The sequence below is a fragment of the Gnatocerus cornutus genome, chromosome 10, assembly GCF_029298725.1.
Source record: "Gnatocerus cornutus isolate USDA-ARS CGAHR chromosome 10, icGnaCorn1.1, whole genome shotgun sequence".
Taxonomy (NCBI): domain Eukaryota; kingdom Metazoa; phylum Arthropoda; class Insecta; order Coleoptera; family Tenebrionidae; genus Gnatocerus; species Gnatocerus cornutus.
In genome coordinates this window covers 4596580-4614746 of record NC_142242.1, presented here as the reverse complement: position 1 = coordinate 4614746, position 18167 = coordinate 4596580, and the positions used below count along the sequence as shown (strand labels likewise).

The 18167-nt window shown below is 34.5% G+C and overlaps 2 protein-coding genes across 3 annotated transcripts; both read left to right on the top strand.

The window, feature by feature from the left end:
- The first annotated feature begins 1086 nt into the window (after positions 1-1086).
- bbg (PDZ domain-containing protein big bang) lies at positions 1087-12866 on the top strand. Of its 2 annotated transcripts, none has more exons than XM_088047414.1 (10): positions 1087-1230; positions 1606-3247; positions 3297-3367; positions 9794-11287; positions 11340-11653; positions 11706-11870; positions 11917-12045; positions 12091-12193; positions 12238-12399; positions 12447-12866. In XM_088047414.1, exons 2-10 carry the CDS (start codon positions 1629-1631, stop codon positions 12596-12598), a joined length of 4209 nt encoding a protein of 1402 aa, XP_087903540.1. In that variant the 5' UTR covers positions 1087-1230; positions 1606-1628; the 3' UTR covers positions 12599-12866. The 2 variants fall into 2 exon arrangements, with proteins under 2 accessions (XP_087903540.1, XP_087903539.1); XM_088047413.1 differs by having other exon boundaries at positions 11334-11653.
- Positions 3376-9250, top strand: LOC148167294 (uncharacterized). The gene is made up of 2 exons (XM_088047415.1): positions 3376-4071; positions 8755-9250. Exon 1 carries the CDS (start codon positions 3460-3462, stop codon positions 3772-3774), a length of 315 nt encoding a protein of 104 aa, XP_087903541.1. The 5' UTR covers positions 3376-3459; the 3' UTR covers positions 3775-4071; positions 8755-9250.
- Positions 12867-18167: the final 5301 nt, after the last annotated feature.

Sequence of the window (18167 nt, the reverse complement as noted above, 5' to 3'; positions counted from 1 at the left end):
ACTAAATGAAAGTTGAGAATGCGTGCCCATTTTTGCCATTGGTCTCTCACTATATTTCTCTATTTTTTTTTAAAAAATCCTCTCTAATTTCATATGGCGATTTTGAAATTTTAAGGTAGAAATCGCATAATTACAATGTGGAAACTGCATAATAGTCATTACTTAAATAAAACAGACAATAAAAATGATTACGTTAGCGTAACGGTTTAGTTATTTCATATTTGCAAATAAGAATTAAAGTAGGGTTGTGCTTTGTTGGGTTTATTGACTTTGTTTAATATGAAAAGGTATCAAAACTAATGGCAGCGGAAGTAGTGACAATACGAATTCAATGAGTGAATATTCTCTTCATTAGATCATTTTGACAAATAAGTGTGATGAAGTTTAAACAATATGAATATGGAAAGTGCTAATATACCAAAAAACAACGTTGGAAAGCATACGGCACGACAACCCCGAAGTATGCCAGTACGGTATTTGATAGAAATTAACCATTATTAGAGAAAGTTTATTAATATTTATACAAAGATGTCACCGTGTATGTGGATATGAATAATTGGGGTATGGTGGTAGTATAATGCGTGTATTTTTGCAATTTTTCAGGTGTGTCAGACGTGAATAATGAGCTGCTTTTTGCACTTTCCGAGCTCCCATTGTTGTCCCCGCGTTATAAAGAACCGAAAATGACAAAACATGTTAAATTGCGTTACGTCCGATATACAGGTGAATCTAACGGTATCAGATCAGTTAAAAAGATTCAGCCCAGTGCAATGATTTAACCCAATCACACCATTAGACTCGCTGGTATGCAGTTTCTTATAATTTATCTGCGTATTACAGCTATTTTATGCCTGAAACCCATTGACACAATAATAGGAGTCATGAGATGAGAACTACTTTCACAAGCCTTTCTAAATTTTCAGCTTTATCGATACAGCGGACCCTATACCGCGAATTTTCTAATAATGACCTGTGTTGATGCTGTGTCAGATCAACAGACCTTATTTTCGAATTTTTGTACAGGTTTGGCTTCGGTAATTAATCTGGCCCCTGCCCTCAGGTATGAATGTCGATGCAGACGAAGACCTGCGGACCCACACGAGGTCAGGTGTTTGAAGTGGGACTCTGTGAGAGGTGAAAACGTGAAAACAGTTGTTTACAATCTCTGCGCGAGTGTCCCGTATCACCATCTCAAATAAGTCCTGGGAAATGTGCTCCAGAGTCTCTAGGGTAAGGGTTTTAATTACTTATTGTCATTTGAGTACTGCCTCTAGGACGTCACCCATGAGGTACCTTCACGTGTCTGTTACTTTATATACCGTTAGAATATTCGTGGCCTGCTCTCCAAAGCAGCCTCCTGTTGATCTACATTTCATTAAATGCAACAAAACACAAACAATTCGCAACTGGTTACATTTTTCCTGCTACTTTAATTTCTTCGCTTCCAAAGCCTGCAGAAATAATTTTATACGTGGTGTTAGGTCGAAAGAACCGGTTACAAAATACTATTTCAACCACACATTTTTGTATTTTATGTGTCCTCTCAACTTCGCATACTTTAAATAAAGTGACATCATATCTTCCAATAAGTCTGTTCTGTTTCAGATGTTCGCACGTTAACCGAAAGAATGGATCCAACAAGAATTCAAGATGAAAAAGAAAACTTTGTGACGGTCGTCTCCGTGGGATCTGACACAAACCGGCTAAGCAAATATGACCCTTTTCTCATCGACTCCAAAACTTCAGGATATGTGACAGTCCTCACCATTGGTGACACGGAGGATGACTGTGTTCCAAAAGACATAATCGAAGAAGTTCTCGTGTACAGACTCCCCGGTGAACGTTTAGGTTTCGGTTTAAAATTCGAAGGCGGGACTAAAGCAAATGAGTTTGTTAAACGTTTATTTATTCAATCGTGCGCTCCCGATAGTCCCGCATCGCGAGTCCAGAGTTCTTGGGGAAAACTAACGGAAGGTGATGAGGTGCTCGAAATTGACTGTATGCCAGTCAATGCTATGACAAGAATCGATTGTGTGAGGTGTCTGAAAGATTCAAATGTTGTTATTAAACTCCTAGTGCGACACTTTAAACCGGAAAAATTCGAGGATCTCCCTCAAGTTATCAGCGCGGAAAAAAAAAGAACTCCACCACCACCGCCGCCGGTGCCTCCTCGAAAAATACCGAAGAAGTTCTACAAAAACGTACAAACCAATGGACAGGATAATCCGGTTCCTGCAGTTCGGCAAATCAACCCAGAAGTCAACAATAAAAAGAAGTTTCAATCGCCTAGAAGCAGCGGGCGGGCTTCGCACTCCCCTGATATACCCAGAAGGGATAGACGCTTTTCTGATGGCAGTTTAGGCCCTCCAGACGCTGAAGTTTACGTTGATCTCTTCTCACAAGAATCAACACAGAGTTTAAGCGAGTCGGATGACACAGGAAGTTCAATATCGACAGTTGTTGACAGATTCGGATCTTTTCCGACCACGACAACTTCAAGTTTAGCAGGGAGTTTACCATCTACACCAACTTCCATTCAGAAGCAAATCGATTTCACCAACATCCTCAATTCGTACGAAGATGAGGATTTTACTGTGCCTTTCAACAAGAACGTGTTGAAGCAAAATGTAATGTGTCATAAAAACGTCGATTTGATTGAGAAAGACAAAGAAAAAATATTGACTATTAATGAAGACGGTTCACCTCTGCAACCTCCATCATGCTTTCAGGATGCCCCTCTAAGTTATGGAAATGAGGACATGAGAATAATTGAAACGAAATCGAATGAAATTAATGTGTGTGAGGAGAAAAAATCCATGAATAATAAATACGTAGAAAATGTAATCGGTGAGAAAAATCCAGTAAAAATTTCCAACGGCGAGGACAAAGTATTGAAAAAACCACCTGTACCCCCGCGCTCCCGTGATTTGATCAACGCCCATAAAACGAACATTCAAAACATTCACGACGAAAACATGAACATATCGAATTTACCGCGTTTGGTGGATTTCGTACCGAAATCCTCGAGTTTTGAGAACCCCGTGGAAATTATTAATATCTTCTTGGAGAACGAGCGAAGAGATACGGATTATCTAAAGAATGATTACTACGGGGATGACGAGATCGATGGGAATTTAGAAATCTACAACAACGACATTGATGTTTATAGTTCGAAATGGAGTTTGTCTTCGCAGTTAGCCACAATCGGTGAAGTCGAAGAAGAAGGTTCTCAAGATTCGAGCCTAAGGTAAAAAATAACGTTTGGAATTCTTTCGTCTAAGTGTTTTTTAATTTAGATCACCCATAAGCTCCACCCCTATTGTTATTGTTGAGAACGCTGACGAAATTTCAAAGACAAAAGACGAGGGTAAGTCTTAATTAACCTGAATTACAAAAACAAACACCAATTTCCGCATCTCGCACTTAATATACAGGAAATCTTCTAACCTGCTCATTATAATGCAATTTATGTTACGGTGCAAACTCGTGGTTGCTTCTACTTTTTATCCACCGGTGACAAGAGCAATGCCGTGTTATTATCTGACGTCATCTCGCAAACGTTCCAGAAAAATTGCCAACAATCGTGAAGGAAGCTCATGCAAATTAATTCAGTGCAACATTTATTCTTTACCTTCGATACTCAATTACCGTCAAATACAATGGCTATATTTTTCACTGTTCGAAAGTAAGGTGTTGTTCTTCAAGGATCAAAAATCTGGTTCGTGGACAGTCATTTGCATAGTGGAGAAATGTATTTTGGGTACTGTGCAATGACAACTTGTATATTTAGAATTAAATTAAGTTTTCAGTGAACGTATCGAATTGATTGTATTACATAAACGAATTGAAATACGTGAACGATATAACAATAATAAATGACCGTTGTTTGAGCGCTTTACCGTAATGTCCGCGGCTCGTTGCATATCCAATGAGCAAACTTCGAAAACTTACGTCACAATAATTATTCAGGAAGGCTTAATCTATCATATCTGTATCAATAACCAAACACCTTTTATCGATAATTTTAACGAAACTGATTAGTTTACTCTGCAGCGCCGTAAATATGCACAGGTAAAATTCTTACTCTTTCTGCCTTCCCCATTTTGGCCTCATTGTGTGCATTGCTTCTGATTAAAATCTAACCCTGCCCTCTTCCGTTTGCGTTAATTAGCCACAAAACGGAAGCGCTTTCACTGTGTAAAATTCCCAAAAACAAAATTGTTGCGAATTCGCTCCCACTGACATTTAAAATTTTTGAAAGTTCTGTACTTATATATTAAACAGGTTGTTATTTCCATGTCAAGGTTAATATCTGATTGTCCTTTATGTTGCTGCAGTGCAAATAGGTGCATATAAGGATATCTTACTCTGATTTATGATTCATTTTTAAATTCAAGGATATAGTTGAGGTAGGCAACCAACAATTCCAACCAGTTCGATGGTTGACAGTCTGAGAGGCGTTGACGAAACTATACAAACTAATTTAGAAAGACTGGTTTATCAAAAACTGTTTCTAACTGCACAAACTGGTCTACTGACTGCATAACAATGCAAATTTAGTTTTAATATCGAGATCAACGTTTTATCGACTAAATTTTCTAATCCAAAAAATAGAAATGTACACCTTGTCGTGCAATTTTGTCATTTATCATTCTACTTCAGTACATAAAAAGCTCCCTTAATGGAGTTGTAAAAATGTGTTGTCGTGCGAACAACTACACTTCTTGCATTAGCGTAATGATATGATCACTTGTTGAATTATAAACGCGATTTATGTATTATAGTATTTACAGTGTAATTTACATCTTATGCACACCGCGACACGCAAGTTTTTACATCTTTTTTGTAGTTAAATAATCATTCAATTAAAGCGTCCAAGATTAGTTAAGTGCAGAACACAATACCTAATCAAATTCACTTATCTTAATATCGAAAAAAAAACATTCAAAGCATTACAATTGTTTGTGCAGATAGTTTATCTTTTATTAATAAAATGAATCTGAAAAATACTCCTCCAATTGCAATACCGGATGTGGCTGGAAAAGATGTTTGTTGTGGTTTACGTATTGTGACTTTACCACAGTCGTGTAATTATTCATCTGAAAACTAGAGAAAATTTAAACCTTCCGGGAAAAATTCTAATTTTAAGAAGCGCTCAGTTAATCAAAAAAAGAATTAATAAAGTGTAACATTGCAATTGAATCCATTAAACTGCTATAAATAATTGTTAATGTAGCGTTCAATAACAGTATTTACAATGTTAATAACGTCAGAATTTCATTTTAATTCTAAAACTTCATCCAGATTATTTCTAATTGACAATAAAACATGTCACCACTTAGCGACAATCTAAATACATCATTAAAATATACTCGTTAACAAGATTTATAATCATAACCGAAGCAATGATAATTTAGATGGATAACCAACAGATTTTTTTGTCTTTGGAGCTTTAATTATACTCACAATTTTTTCATTAGTGCAATTAAAGATGTAATTTGGAATTTTTGCCTGGAAGCGGATAACGTTTCGATGGCGGTAAATCTATTACTTTTCTGCACATGTCATTATTAGACTTTTACAATTTTATATACAGGGTCCGGCAACACTTATAGACACCCCCAAAATTGCCTTTAATTTTAAAAATAAAATAATAATAATAATAATAATAATAATAAATTTTGCAATTTCCATACGCTCATAGTTGACAAAGCTCTAGAATCTAACGCAAAAATTTGTTTTTTTTTATCGTTGTTAGGTCGGCGTCGCGACGACTAAAAAGTGTAATGTTTAGCGATTTTTGAATTTTTGTGGAAACATGCGCTAGCTCAAATTCTTTTCAACCGAACTGTGATAAAAATACGTTAGTTTTTATTTGAAGTTTTCATGTATTTCTATGAAGATCAATTTTGATTAATGTGAGCATGTTTTACTTTTAGGACACAAGGGTCCGATTTGCACAATAATTTAATTGAAATTAAGTTAATCTCGCAACAAATTTGACGATTGCTGACGTTTTATTGGCGAAAAATGATCTTATGTCACTTTAACTTGCTGTTACAAATTACAATTTAATTTAGTTTCTGTAAACTGACGCACAACCAGTGTAACAGCTTTAAAAAAAGGTGATTTTTGGATGTTTTTTAAAGAAAACTACTACGTGAAACGTTTTAAAAATTTGGAAAATATATTTTAATATAAATAATAAGAAAAATTAAAATTTTTAGATGAAGATATTTAATTCTGGCCGAGTTATTAAGTATCTCCCAAGTCACAAAAAAGGCCCTCCACTGCTGCAGTGATTGCAACCTACACCGCAGTTGAAATAAAATAAAATAAAAAGATTATTAAACTAGAAGATATTTTCCGTTGGATGACCCTCGATAAAAGAAAAATTTTGATATTTGACAAAATGACGGAGTTTTGAAAAAAAATGTCGAATTTTGCACGAAAATTTGATGATTTTTGGCCATCCAAAATTACATTTTTTATATGATCAAAAAACTGGAGGGTCATCATACAAAAAAACATATACAAAATAAAACAAAAAAAATTTCAAGGTGATCGGAGTTACAACTGCAGAAAATTTGAAAAATGTAGTTTCGAGAAAAAGGCGCTTAAAGATTATTTTATTATAGTTAATAGCTGTAATAGTTTATTATACTAGTAGCGAAAAAAAATATTTTAAATCTTTATTTAAAATTGTTGTATGTTATTATTTTAAAAGGTGTAGACTATTCAAATATGCAAAAAAAATTAATCAATTTTTTCAAAATTTCACACTGTGCCGTGTATCGGTGATAAAAAACTAATTTTTGCCTTACATTCTAGAGCTTTGCCAACTTTGAACGTATGCAAAGCAAAATCTTTGAAATCAAAGACGATTTTAGATAAGCACAACTGTTGCCAAGGCTCCCAAAGCTTATTTTTGAAAATACGCGCATTCAAATACTGGCACACCCCAATTACGGTTGTTTTTCAATTTTCTTCATTTTAAAGCCCACGAAATGCGTTTTTTATCAATATTGTTAAAATTACTATTGTTCGAAACACATAAAAAATTATAGTGTAATTACATTTTGACCAAGCGCAATAAAATTAAAAAAAATATCATTGTATACCTCGCTTAATTGTGTCAAAAATAAATTTTAATAAGCAATTATCGTTCCCAAATCAATAATATTGACTGCCTAATTGCTCTACTTATATATTTTGCAGCGTAAAAGGTTTTCATTAGTTTCCAAGTTGTCAATCCGCAAAGTGTCTGCATAATCCGAACATCAACGGTAATCTTAGATAATCTGCAAAATGATTATTACGCTTTTAAATTGGTAATTTTTGTGAACGAAAAAAGGAATTATCAGGTTTGCAATAAATGTCTTACTAACATTATCATATTCGAGAAATGGGAGACGCCTTTCCGTTAAAAGCATTTTAGGTAATTTGTTATCAGCATTATCTAAAATGTCACTTTGGTAAGTACCAATCTGGCTGGAATTTGAATCATAAAATCAACATTTATTTTTGTTTTCGAAGGAATTTAATTATTTCGAAGTTATCATTAATTAAAGTATAAATAAGATTACAGATTCGTTCCAGGCATGATATATGCGACGTGTGTTTGATTATTTATTATGAAATTAAATAAAATAGGCGTGGTATAGATTTATCCAGAATTTTGAGTGTATTCAAATTAGTAGCAACCGGTTTGTTTTAGCTCAAAAAATGTGAAAATTTGTTGGAACGTTACTGTCGTTTTCTTATCTGCTCATAAATACAGATGCTGGTGATATAGATATTTGAAAATAGCTACTTTTATCTCCATTAATCCTTAATAATGTCACAAAGTTAGATTGATGTTTTAAAGTTTTGTGATACTGGTTTGATGTTTTTATATGAACAAAGCGCGTCGTAAATGAATCTAAAATGTTTTGTTGCAATTAAACGCTCGTAACTTGTTAAGTCAGACTTTCTTGACATTTGAACTTCCTCATCGCTTGAACTTTTTTGGATGTGTAGGTTCAGTTTGTAACGGAACGAATAAAGTTTATGAAAAGTAAAAAGAAAAATGCGACGCGTAGGTCGAGACAAATGTCAATGCCAATGAGACGATATTGACGTATAAATTTGTGGTATTTTTGTGGCATTGTTTCACGGTCCAGATGAACCAAAGCTTGATTTCACGCCGCTTCTAGCCACGATGTTATCGGCAAGGCCTAAAAAATTGTTACATCAAATCTGTTGTCCATTTCACTCTTTCACGGATAATCGACCTGTTGTCTTCGAGTTCATCACCGGTTGATGAAATTTTTCGAATGCCACTCACCGCGCGTACCAATTTAAGACAAGGAAACAAAACTTTATTAATTTCAAATCGCGTTCAAATACGAGAATGTTTTAATTAATTGGAGTTTTTTTTATCCGCGCTAGTGTTAAATTGGTTGATTAAAGTCGAAATATTCCGGAGGAGAAGAGCCGACTGGTTTCCGCGAGGTGGACTCGATGCGTGTACATGTTGTCTTATAACAGTATTTCCAGCAATTTATCGGCAATACTAATCCGTTGGACCTATATGCATTTTAATGTGAACACTTGGAGTTTTTCAAGTAGTTTGGAATGTATTCAGTTCACGCTTTGGTTCTTTTCATACTTTTCTCTTTAATAAGGGTAGTAGCAACATACCAGTACGTGGGAATAGGAAGTTTTTTTGCTGCATGTGCTTCTCTTGGAGTAAAATATTTACATAAAAGTAAGATTGCAGTTACAATGTGATCGACAACCCGCAATCCATACCATAGCCAGCCAGCTGCCCTTGACTTCACGTCCACTGACCTGATGGTTTGCCAATTCCCTCCTACCGCTTTAACTCTTGGTGATGCCACTACAATCGGCTATTTAACATGATTTTAAATCGATTTATTTACCACATTTAATGTAGATTCATTATTTATTACATATTTACAATCTTTAATACTTTTTATTTGTGATAAGAGCAAGGACAAGTATTACGCGGTATGAAATTCTGATAGTATAGGTAATAAGCACGATGCAGCCGATTTTTTTACTAGTCCTGATAAAGATTTTGAGGAGAGGAATTCGCGGATCTACGCTGAACGCGACTTTGGTTTGCCATTTCGTTAGTGTCGGTCTGTATGGCGAGCAATCTGCACGCCCAACGCGATTGCTACAGAATCATTTTTAAATCATAACTTGTTCGTAGTTCTACACTGTTCTTTGTGGATAACTGAATTTTGGTGAGCATTTTTATTTTTTCCACCACACGTAGTTTTTTTAACATCGATTTGTGTTGTGCCAAATTTCGTCCAAATTCGTTTTTCTAAGGTCTTTGTGCTTGCTGTATTATATTTGTATTATGCATCGTGACATAATAAGTTTAAAATATTCACTTTCCCCTGTCGTACAAGTTTTTGTGGGTAGAAACACCTTAAATTGTCAAATTCCATAACTAGATGACATTTTTTCTGGTGCTATTTCATTTGATCACCAAGAAACGAGATACTTGTGATGAAAAAAATTCATGGCCAGAGACAGCGTGCGGGGGTTTTCATCATGACAGTATTTAGACAAAAACACTTTTATCTCAATGTGTCATATTTTTATCGACTTCCAAAACGTGTCGATAATCAGGTATAAGAAATCAACCCACGTCGTTTCAGTTAGTCATGTAGGATGTAAAGTAGATCTTAACTATTAAGAATTGTGCAACCAGTTTGATGAATTAACACAGATTTTGACTCATGTGCGATATGGAATGACAAATCGATTTTTTTAGGTATCAATGGCAAGATGGAAACTCTCTCAAGTGATTCTCGACAGCCACCTGATGGACACGAGTTTCCAGACTATGCTGAAATCACCACTGAACAAAGTGATGACAAATTCGTCCGAGAAAATTACCAAGATTTGTATAGTCAACAGATGAATGAAAAAAGTGCTAAACCAACACCGGTGAAGACACATAAGTCAACAGATAGTGTAAATTGGAGTCAAAACAAAAGTTCCTTTAATGATTTTTCTAACGTGCCCATACAGAACAACTCTCTTTCAAAGGTTAACAGTGTTTCGAACAGTGATCTTAGTTCCATAAAGGATCCGTATGACAGTGATGAGATACATGTGACGTTAAGAAGAAATAGTTTAGAACCGACACTGCACGTACGGTCTCAAAGTCTTATCGACATGTCATCTTATTCCAAACCAAAAAATGATCGTTGGAGTGTACTAGCGGAACAAAGAAAAAAAGGATATTCGAAATTAAAAGGACTTGTGATACCAGAGCACGTAACTGAAAATGACGCGACTCCTGCGGTTAGCATTCCTGAAATAAAAAGTCAAACTACTTCATCGTTTGTTCTGGAAACAAAGATTTATGCAAATGAAACCACGCAATGCCATTCAAATGAATCTGAACCAGTTGCATTACCATTAACTTCACCTCCGTGGGTTTCCAACACGAGCACTTTCCCAAAATATTCTCCCGCTTTCAAAAGGAAAACTCTTCAAGTCTATTCCCCCAAAGCTTCCAAACCTGAACAAGTTCAAACAGCCATAGAGAAGTCGCCAGTGAAACCAGTGCCTGATAATAAAAGTGCCACATTTAAAAACAAAGAGGAGCTCCGACTGGATAATTTATCTGATTCCCCCAAATCGCTGGAGAGCATTACCTCGCCCACAAGGTCGGATTGTAGTTTCGATTACGTCACCAATGCGTTCAACAAAGGAAAAAATGGCAACAAACAAGACCCAAATCGAACAAACAAAGACACATTCAACTACATTTCAAAATTACACAAAGACATCGGAAAATCCGAAGATGAAAGTGACAATGATTCAGCAGTGAGTTCCAGTCAATCTAGTTACATCTCTAGGTGTTCACCTCCTCCTTCACCAACAAGATCATGTGAAATGTTGGACTACGAAACCATCCAAACTAAACCTGAAACAATCCAAGATGTTGATAAACTCAACAATCGTCTGTTGAAACCCGCCAGTGTTGAAGCCATCAACCGAAAAAATATCCTGGCATCAGCAAAATGCCGTAGCGGCAGAGACCTCAAAGTTGGCTCACCAGTAATTCAAAGAAAATATGAAGATGATGACAATTCAAGTGAGAATACAGTAAAAGAATCTTCGACGTCCAAACAAGAAAACTCTCGACCGTTCGAAACTCGTACAGCTAAAGAAAAGCAGAGCGCAAATTGTGAAGAATCTGCTCCTAAACCTGCCATAAATGGAGATAGCGGAATTATCACTCACACAAAAACTGGTGAGTATAGATATTCATCCATTTTATGACTTGCTTTATTCCTCAGTTCCAGAAGTCATTCTACGTAACAAAGTATCTGAGAAACAGAATTTCGTAACGTTGAAACCTGTACCAATTAAACAAACAAACGTACCTTTAAGAAACCTTGCCAAACCTAGTAGTTTAGTGAACAATAAAAAATCCATGAGTGTCACCGACTTGCGGAAGAGCTTCGAAAAGTTTGGTTCCGCGCCCCCTCCACTTCCTCCCACTATCACTCCAAAAGAACCAAAAGCGACAAAAGTTGAAACAAAAACAAAAGTGGAGAATCTCCCACGGAAGAAACCCGCGACAAATGGTGAACTCGTTCAGAAGGACACTGTAAAGGTTTGAATTTTACACGCTGAGTTATCCCGGTTGTAAATCTCTCGTTTTTCAGCCGGTGACGGTTTCACCGCCTAAAGAAACAAGAATAGAGAAAGAAAAACAAGTTCCTGCTGAGGGTGACCGAAGAAGAGAAATTGTGCTTTGCCCGAAGTTCACAGGAGGAAGTATAGGAATTACCTTAGCGGGAGGTACCGACTATGAAACTAAAGAGATAACAGTACGTTAAACGCTTCTTTTTCTGTTTACTTATTATTGTTTCTCAGGTCCATAAAATCCGATACGGCAGTGTGGCTTACAACGACGGGCAACTCAAAAAAGGCGATAAAATCGTCTCCATTAATGGCAAGACAACAGCAAATTTAACCCACGCAGAATCTGTAGACCTCCTAAAAGTAAGCATCCCAATTCCATCTGACACAAACTGATTTTTTTTCCAGGAAGCGGTTGATGAATTTGTGCTGCTTGTTGAAGACGGTAAAGAAGAACTTGTGTCTTCACCGCAAAGAAAGTCTTTCAGTTCGGACACATCCGAACCGAAAAGTAAGTCGTCACGATTTACTTCTTTTGTTGACATTTTTTTACAGGTCCTTTGCCCACGTCTACTCCTCTTGCCTCCCCCGTGTCTAAAACCGCCACCCACACAATTTCCTTAACGAAAAATGGTGCAGGTTTAGGTTTTAGTATCGAAGGAGGAAAAGATTCACCAGCGGGAGATTTGCCTTTACGAGTCAAGAAATTATTTTCAGGTTTGTTGTTTTGTAGAAAAATTGTGATGTTAATTGCGCGGTTTTAGGTGGGCTTGCTGAAAAAAGTGGAGGGTTGCTTGTTGGAGATGAACTGTTAGCTATTAACAAGATTAGCTTAACAAATTTGTCGAGGATTGAAGCGTGGTCGATGATGAAGAAGCTTCCTGATGGAGAAGTCAGTGTTCAGATTCACCGATGATTTTTTCTGTTTATACATATTTATTTATTTTTATAAATATTCTCTTGCCAGACTGTTGGTAATGTAATTATACGTACTTAATACTTTGTTGTTAAGTTGTTTGACATACAAGGTCATGTCCAGTTAAAGCATTTATATATTTTATAATAAACCTATTTTGTATTATAACATTACCTAAATTTATCTAGTGCAGTGTATAAATTATCATTAATATATTTTTATATACATAAATAAATTATTGATATAATAAATATTTGTTTTCTGAAAATGTGGCGCCTATGTCCTGTCAACTGACCTAGGCTTTTATGCCGCCAGTCCGCAAATAAACATACAAATTTCTGCAAAATATTCAGCATAAAAAGATCTGCAAACACTTTGTTTCCGGTAACAATTTCAGTAACGTACGGAAAAAAAATACAATTACAAAAAATTAATTTATATCAAAAACATTTACAGTAAGGTACAAAAACAAATTATATCTTCATAATTAATTGCGATTTTTGGTCGGGATACTAGTGTTGGGGGACCCTGTACAATTGTACAATTTTTTTTTGTACATTTTGAAGTATTTTAAGAGTTATTTGTCGACATTGATATATTAATCGTTTCTAATTATTTTTTATAGGGGCTTGATACAAAAAAAATCGTATACCACCATAATGCTCTTCAATAGACCTTTCAAAAAAAATATCATGTCCTATATCTATCTTAAAAAATTAATGGAATTAATTTTACCCCTCAGAAGGGGTTAACTATAAAAAGGTATAATCATGTCGGTTATATGTCCCCCTTCCAATTAAAATTGACCTGTCCCAGCATTTTTTTTTAATCTACAGATAAGTGCCTCAAAACCCATCTGTTTCGTTTCCGTTGGCCCACCCTGTATAAACGTAAATACATGTATTCTAATGCAAAATATTTTAAAAAAGTGACAACAAAATACGAGCACATATACAGCTGTCCGGAAAGTCGCGTATCACCCTTAAGGAGGATAACTGGACACTTCATTAAAATGCGAAAAAATGTTAGACCAAAATATAATAATTGAAATTTATTGTATTCAAAGTCATGGTTACATTTCATATAAACAATGTCTCTTTAAAAAATTTTACTAACGATTTTCAGAATATTTTTTTTATCAGAAATGGATTGAAAGGTGAAATAGGTTTCTATTTCTTTAAAATTATATATAAATTCCTGAGTACCCTCTTGATAATACGTCTTAGAACAATGTTCGAACTTTACACAATGGATGTGTCCGATTATAGAGGTTGTCCGATGATTCAAGGTGCGAATTAGGGGTACATTACTGTAATTCCGTCTTCGGGGGCCAAATTTGTTTGTTGCACGAGTGTAAAATTATTTGCCTACTTATAATACGTATCGAGTTTGTATATTGCCTAAACATAACGTACAGTTTATAGTGCATTTTTTTAACAACTCTTGTTCAGTTTTGTTTGTACCTCATAAAATTTTATGGACTCATTTTTACTAGAAAGGCGGTACGACACAACCACCGCCAAACATAATTTATTGAGGTAAGTTGTAAGCACAAAACAAAGCACGGCTGCTAGTGCCAGGTAGTAACTTGGATTGTAAATCTACGAACAATAACTTGTTTTTCCATTTTTTACCCCCAATAATGATCCTATAATCACCTATAAAATTTTACGAGGTACAAAGAAACCACTTAATTTGTTGCCTAAACAATTTGCGCACTTGCTAAAGTCACCAACATCGCAAATCAACAAGAGGACAATATGTAAATGAACAACTGACATTTTAGGAAACTTCTAAATGCTTACTAGTTAATATTTACTTATACGGTAATGTACGTCTAATTCGCACCTTGGATAATCGGACACATCCATTGGATCAAGTTGATTCCATAATCGGACATATTGATGTCTGTAGTCTGCACTTGAAAGACAAGCTAATATGACGTATTCGCCAAAAAGCAGTGGAATCTAATATGAAGAAAGGTATTGCTACAATGTACATATTTAAAAAATAATAACAAATATAAATAGAAAAATTATTTACACTTGAAAACCACTTGAATTAACATTGTCATTTAAATTGATTATTAAGTATTATTAATTCCTGTTGGTGTTTTTTTCTAGAATTTCTCTTCTATGGTAATAACATGCCTAACGCAGTTCCTCCAACTAACGGCGCTAATATTCTTTTCTTCATTGGAATGGTTTCATTTATACGAGGTCAAAATCACAGTAATTCCCACTTTTGTTTTTTGCAATTTTTGTCTTAATAAGCATGTATTAGGGACCAGTTTAGGAAAAAAATCTGAATTTATTTAATAAAAATAAATTTTCAAAATTTGCGTTAATTTTATGACGCAATGTATTTTTAATGAAAGAGAAAAATAACCATGTAATTAATATGTACTGTATTTTTTTTTTAATTTTGCATTAGAATACATACTATATTTACGTTTGTACAGGATGTTATGTAACTCTTATCTGGAGAATCAGATTGTTGACAGAAAAAGATCCAAGTACAAATTTTCTCTTTTTTACTTTTCTTGTAAAAGTTACAAGATTGTAAAATTGACTAATCCTACTAAATTATAAAAACATTTAAATTGTCGATTGTTGTGATTTAGGCAAAAACATAAACGTCGCAAGGAGAAATGATTTCTGTTATCTCACGATAATTACGAAACTGTTCAGCACAAGTTGACAGATACCTGACGTAGTACGCCTACGTCACAAAATATCAGGTGTGACATTTTGTTCCAGGAAATTACTTGATTTCTTAAATTTTATTATTATCCAAACTGAGACATGATTGGTTACTTTTATGTTCTCCCACTGCTTACACAAAGCGTTGCAGAAAAAAATCATCGAGATTTCAATTACTACCACCTTCATAACACTGCTGTTACAGTTTGGTGTTTTACTTACAGAACACTCTGTATACAGGGTATCTTAGAACTCATGACCCAGAGAGCAATGGAGGATGCCAACAGCAATATAGATGGTAAATTTCAAAACAAAAATTGATTAAGCTTAATAGTATTCAAGAAAGGATAAAATATTAACAACCAATCCCGAGAGCTTATTCTAGAGGTGGAGTAAAAGGCCATCCGAGTTTCCTAGGTATAACGAGAGTGTAATTGTCACCTGACCAATGGACGCTTCCGGATTGGCTACCGTTTTTTCGTCTTAGCTCGATTATTTTTTGAACCAGCAAATTTTTGTTTAGAAATTTTGGTTCAGAATTGTTGTCTCCATAAGCCTTTTTTTCTGATGTTTTAATTTTTGGTTAATTCAACGGAAACCTGGCAACTATTCGTCCATTACATAGTGTAAAAAACATTTAAAAGTTGTTGGTCCTGTTTCTAATAAATTAGACTTATCTGATTCATCGATTTTAACAACAAAACTTTACAATTTAACATTTTTTTGTTTTATCTATTTTGGTGTAGGCGATTTTATCCAGGGTGTAACAGAAATATGTACATTAAATTAAACTGGTGGCAAAAACAAAATTTTCCTTAAGCGGTTTTCCAAAATTTGATTTCAGTTTCGAGATATTTTTAAGAAACCGATCATGTTAAAATCTCCACAAACTGACCACTTATATTCATGATAATCTTTAGTGTCTAAAAAAAAATTGACATTATCGTAATCTTCTTTCATGTGTACTGAGTGTCCAATGGGTATTGGAGGGTAATGATTTTTGTTGTGTAACAGAAACACATTTAAGACTTTGAGATGAACTCTAGGAATTAACGCCTTTCATTGGACGTAGGATTAATTCCGATCTCTTTAAATAAGTTGTTAGTGTCATCACAAAAGCATAAATCCTCTTTTACGAAAAAAATGTTCGAATATTTTTTATGCTGTTTTCTAGGAGAAGTAAAGTATTCCCAGTTTCCTAAGGTTATATCGCTTACGCTATTGTTGTGGAGTCATTCCTCTTTCAATAGGCGAAATTATCCAAACTACCCCCATCATAAATTAAAAATTCTTGCCTGGCTATCTAGTTTATATCTGGCTGTTTCCCCGGATTACAGCAGGCCTTTGATTTACAAGCGTCCCAATCATTTTAACAATGGTACAAATTAAGGTGGGTGGCTACCTCTTAAATGGAGGCCATATAACCTTATTCCACTGGGAATTCTATAATTTTGCAGCTTTTTTCTAAGAGTTTTCACTGTTTTAATCTTGAAAAGTTCCGCATTTTTTTGTCATTCCTAACTTTCAAAATAAATCATTCAATTCATTCTGATTTGGAAAATGTGGTTTATTGTCATCGTCATCAAATTCTTCATTTAACTTATACTCATTTTGTGAATGCAAAGGAAGAGGTAAAGGAACTTGCAGTTCTTCAGAGAGGGAATGGGGTTTTTGAAGGTGGAATGTTTGGATATTTAATGTTATGTTTGCCTTTGGTTTTTCTGAATTTTTATATATCCACCACACAAAAGTAACAATCATTCAAATGATTTTGTGTTTTCTTCTATATTCTTGGAATAGCTTGTGGCTATCGATAGAACATTTTGTTATAAATATATAAGTTTTAATATGAATCACAAAAAAATAGCTGCGCAAATTAATAAAAACAACAAATTTTCCATACATTTTGTTAAATGTTTTGCAAAATTAATTTTCATGCCTAAAACATGTTTAAACCAAGTCCGGATTAAGAGGGGGGGCTAAGGGTGCTGTAGCACCGGGTCCCACTTTCTTGGGGGCCTTTTGCCACGTACAAATTTTTTGCTATAGAAATTGGAAAAAATACAAATCTAATAAATAATACAATACAATAGTACAATACTAATAAATTTAAGCGGAAAATAAAATCAAATAAAGGGGAAGAAATTTTTGTTGTCGGACCGGTTTACACAATAATCTGATTGAAATTACATTAATCTCGTAACTAATTTGACGATGAAATTTGATTGGCAGAAAAACGATCACAACTTAACTTCTGTAAACTGTAAAGTTATAACATAACATTTACATATCTTATTACAATGTAAAAATTTAAACAAAACGCATGTTTGCACAAATATTAAATGCTTGTCTTATTTGAGCCGCTTTTGACAGCAAAACTTGCCTTCTTCCGCCACATTTTATACAATTGTGTTTACATTTGTTGTTTTATTTGTTTTTGTTTTTGTAGCGTGTTGTTGAATAAAGCAACGTTATTATGAAAAGTGTACCATATAAAACCGTAATTGTTTTTCCTATGTTGTAAACAAACACGCTAGTGTAGTGGTTTTGTTTTACACCGACAATAAACCGTGGTTTTATTGGAATTATTATTATTACTCACACTGAGACAAAGTATTGTCGTCCTTCGAACTGTGTTGTAAACTACGAAGCTTTCGGTTTTCAGGGGTGCAATTCTCAAACGTTTAGTGCGCTGAATTTTTAAGTACAAGATAATTGTTGTTTAAATATAAGAAATTGTCAAGTTGACTGATATTAAAATTAATCTTTCAAGTCAAATACTCAACAAGAATGCAGCAAATGATCCGATTTCCTACTGCGATATTTTTATGAAATGTTATAATTAAGCAAATTTTATAGTTTACACA

What these genes read in the sequence shown, in the direction of transcription:
- bbg (XM_088047413.1), top strand. Translation starts at nt 1,629, where the DNA reads ATGGATCCAACAAGAATTCAAGATGAAAAAGAAAACTTTGTGACGGTC. An exon ending in TCTCAAGATTCGAGCCTAAG is followed by an intron (nt 3,248 to 3,296) that starts GTAAAAAATAAC and finishes TTTTTAATTTAG; the next exon opens with ATCACCCATAAGCTCCACCC. An exon ending in ATGAAACTAAAGAGATAACA is followed by an intron (nt 11,871 to 11,916) that starts GTACGTTAAACG and finishes ATTGTTTCTCAG; the next exon opens with GTCCATAAAATCCGATACGG.
- LOC148167294 (XM_088047415.1), top strand. Translation starts at nt 3,460, where the DNA reads ATGCAATTTATGTTACGGTGCAAACTCGTGGTTGCTTCTACTTTTTAT.